At 28.0% G+C, this 4,231-nt stretch overlaps 1 protein-coding gene across 1 annotated transcript; it reads right to left on the bottom strand.

The window, feature by feature from the left end:
• Window positions 1–1,740: 1,740 nt before the first annotated feature.
• Window positions 1,741–3,607, bottom strand: LOC129964229 (NADPH-dependent diflavin oxidoreductase 1-like). The gene has a single exon (XM_056078952.1). It carries the CDS (start codon window positions 3,558–3,560, stop codon window positions 1,806–1,808), a length of 1,755 nt encoding a protein of 584 aa, XP_055934927.1. The 5' UTR covers window positions 3,561–3,607; the 3' UTR covers window positions 1,741–1,805.
• Between the last annotated feature and the right edge of the window lie 624 nt (window positions 3,608–4,231).

Genomic DNA, 4,231 nt, shown 5'->3' with positions numbered 1-4,231 from the left:
AAGTAAATAAAAAAATTTTAGATATCAAAAAATGTTGCGTTTATTTAAACACTAGAAATGTTAAAACTAAAATGTGATTTTACAATATAAAAATAAAACATAATAAACATAACATAACATGATAAGCCATACCTAATATAATAACATAATAAAACATAAGATGTTATTTAATTTAGTTTGTTTTTTTTATATTTTTCTGAGGAATGAATGAATTGCCGCCATGATAATAATAAGGTAGGTACATCACAGTAGTTCGTACATCAGACCACCACTGGCTTGTATGACGTCGTGGCGGCCCTGCTCATGCGACACCTGACGATATCACATGGAATTATCAGGGTTGCCAGTTCTAATTTTATTATTTTTATTTTATTACTTTTTTTGTTTTAATGTTTTCTAATCTAAAACCAGTACTTTTCGTGTACTGGTTTTTTTTAATGACTAACCAGGACTTATGCCCTGAAAACCAGTACTGTACTGGTAAAATCAGTACGAATGGTCACCTTAGTTAAACAGACAGTCACTATTAACACAAAAAAACATTACTAACATAAAAACAATAAATATCTGTCAGTAAATTATATACTATTTTATTATTATTAAAATATTTATTTTGCACAGTTTTGCTGATTATGTTCCCCAGAATTAAAAACTCTCATATATTTTTACCATGCTTTGCAAAAATGATAACTATAGTAATTTGGATTAGAATAGAACAAGTGAGGAATATATTATACATTGAGTAAAAGTTACTGCCAAATTTTTTAGATGGATCATCCAATTGAAGGGCAGATAGTTGAAATTTTAATTTCCTACAACTTACATTACTCTTTAAGATAATTCAAATTAATTGAAGTGTCAGTTCATCATACAAATAATATATATAACAAAAGATTTTTTTTTTTATATATAACTGTAATTTCTTAGAAGTTTAGAAAACTCTGAGTAATTGCATTCTTTTCCACACATTTTCATCAATATGGCATTAACCTTAATAATTTTAGAAGTAAAAAAGACAATGGATGTTAAATTATCTTTTCTCACATTTTGAGACATAAAGAATATATGTTGGATTTTCTTTTTATAACACATCTATAATGTGTGATTTAAGAAATGCTGGTTTGAACAAAATATGAAAAGACAAATAGTATAACCAAATACAGTGTAATCTAAGCTGATATTATTTTGATTCTATCTTGTATATTTATATTTCTTAAAAACTTAATATTAACTTAACTTAATATAATATTTCTTAAAACTTAATTCTAAATTTTTTAATAATAATTTTTAATAATAAATTTTTTAATAAGTTTATCTTTAAGTATGAAAATAATGTATTATTTTTCTAAAATGAATTCAATTTTGATATTTGCACAAAATATAATTTAATATCATTTCTAAAGTGCAAATGAAACTTTTGTTCACATATAATCAAACTATGCAAATGCATGTAAATTAATTTACAAATTACAACAACTATAAAAAATTTTATTTAATAATTTTGTAACTCGTTTATAAGCAGTTTCTAATTTACGAGTTTTATGCCACTATCAATTAAAAACTAAAAACATTCAGATCATGAAATAATTTGTAAGCTCAAATATCTTTGATTAAGTTAAACTGCACTTAATTTTTAAGTATTTACTTCAGTTTTATTTTTAATTGCAGCAGTCACTAACTTTCCATAATAATCACATAAAAATTATTTGAAATCTCATTGAATTTAAAAGGAAACATAAATAAGCACTAACAGAAGCATTTTATTTCTGAGAATGCTGTAATTAATTTTCTAATATATTCTTCCACTAGGCCCATGTTTCAATCTGATATCTTTTCATATGTTCTAAAGTTTGTAAATATTTTACACTTTCATCTTCATTTAAGTTTCCTTGCTTTTTAATTATTTCCATAAATGCATCTTTTACACCTTCTGGCATTTGTTTTGCATTTCCAGCAATATATATAACACCTTTCTTGTTCTGAATCAAATCCCATATAAGAGGACCATTTTCTGCAATCCTGTGCTGGACATATATTTTTTCATCTTGGTCACGAGAAAAGGCAGTAAAAATAGTTAGCATCTTCTTTTCACAAAGTTCTAACCATACTTCCGAAAATAGAAAATCTTTGGTTTTGTATCTACAACCAAAAAATAAGTAGTTATCACCAACTCCAGCACTAGCTCGCTCTTCTGTAAATGCTCTAAATGGTGCACAACCAGTCCCAGGACCAACCATTATGATTGGTACATTAGTTTCTGGTAAAACTATAGAACCTCTCTTAATATAATATGGAATGATTGTACCAAGCTTCAGTTTGGCAAGCCAGTTAGAACATAATCCCTGACGTGATTTCATCAGTCGAGTTTTATACTGAACAACAGCAACTAGCAAATGAAATTCTTGAGGATGAGTTTTTAATGCAGATGCTATAGAAAATGATCGTGGTCTAATGGATGGAATCATGTCAAAAAGATAATCAAAAGGTACATGTGGAGTAGTATGAGGAAAGTCCTTCAGAACTTCCAGAATTGTGCGTCTTGGTCTATTACAATAATCGTACAATTCTTCTTGGCCAGCAGCAGTAGTAAATTCTACCAATTTTTCTTTTTCCAACTCATCTTGGCTAAAATGATGGAAAACTTCAAAAAAAGATCTACGTGGAACACTCAAAATATCGAAATAGGATACTGCACACTGTCGAACAGTACAAGGATATGGATTTATCTTTGGTAAAGGAGTATTAACATCAGATGGAATAAGAATGAAATTCGTATCTAAAGGAACATTTAACAAAGATAAGAAATCCTCAACTTCTTCTGGTGGATTTTCGGGCCAAACAACTGCAACATCACCAGGATCATAATGAACAGTTGAATCAATCTCAAATTCTAGATGGTGGACAGCCTGAAAATGATCAACTGCTGTAACTCTTTCATTTTTCTTTAAAGTAGCTAAAGGAAAAGATTTATTTCTGTTGTAAGTAGTAGATTGAAACTCATCAGTTGTCAAAAGTTCATTGCAAAATTTAACTTTATATCTCGGTGGTAAAGGTACATCTTCAGGAATTGGTGGGTCTGATACTGTAAAAAAAGATAGTATTGTATTTTTCAGATTAAGTAGCCAAGGATCCAAGGCAGCATCGTATCCCAATTCGTGCTGATCGTCACCGAGAGTCAATGGTATAATTTCTGTAGCACCCAGCTGAATCAACCGTTTGTTCAATTTTTTAGAAACTACATTGAATTTCTCATAAGATGAATCTCCTAAACCAAACACACAAAAATTCAATTGACAGAGAGAATTGCTAGGAAGATTTTTTCTCAGTAAAAATTTCCAGAATGATTTCATATTATCTGGGAACTCTCCATTTCCTGTAGTTGAACATACGAAAATCACCAACGATTCATTAACCAAATTAGTCACCGTGTACTCATTAATATCTACAACTTGAGCTTTAATGTGCATCCGTTTAAGATACCTCAAAATTCGATCAGCAACATCTTCAGAATTTCCAGTTTGAGTTCCAAACAATATTAATACTTTTTCATTTGAAATCATGTTTTTGGATTTTATTTGTACAGCGTACACGGGGTTTTGTTTACTTGGGGGAATTAAACTATAGTACGATCACAGTTATAGCGAATCAACGATATTTTTTCAATGGATTTCTTTTTCTTTTAATTAATACGCAAATAATATATCGATCTTTTTTTGTGTAGAAATGAGATTAAACTATTATTCTATTATGATCAAATGATTATACTAATTAAAAAATGGAGTTCATTTCATTGCAATTTCATTTTAAAGAAAATTTTAAATTCCAAATAATGGGAGACTATTAATAATTAAGTATCTTTAAAAAAAGTAATTCCAATTTAAATGGAAATGAAAACTATGCAACATATTCAGTTCCTGTGAATTCGCTAATAATTCTTTGTTAGTATCTAACCGTCCAAAAAAAAAAAGAAAGAAAAATCCTTTTCCTTTCATAGTGCCATCTATTGAGACAAAAGATAACTATATTTTCAATATATCTATATAAACCATTAACATTTTTATACATGTAATTTAATTATTTATTTTCTTCATTAAAATATGTAGAATATATTTATTTAATTTATTCAAAAGCTATATATTCAACAAATAATGATTTTTAAATGATATTTTATGTATGTAAGTGAGAAATTAAATCACATGTTCACAGTCGATTTAAAAAAAATCGCACCCAT

The sequence above is a fragment of the Argiope bruennichi genome, chromosome 3, assembly GCF_947563725.1.
Source record: "Argiope bruennichi chromosome 3, qqArgBrue1.1, whole genome shotgun sequence".
NCBI lineage: Eukaryota > Metazoa > Arthropoda > Arachnida > Araneae > Araneidae > Argiope > Argiope bruennichi.
This window is presented reverse-complemented; position numbering and strand designations above follow the sequence as displayed.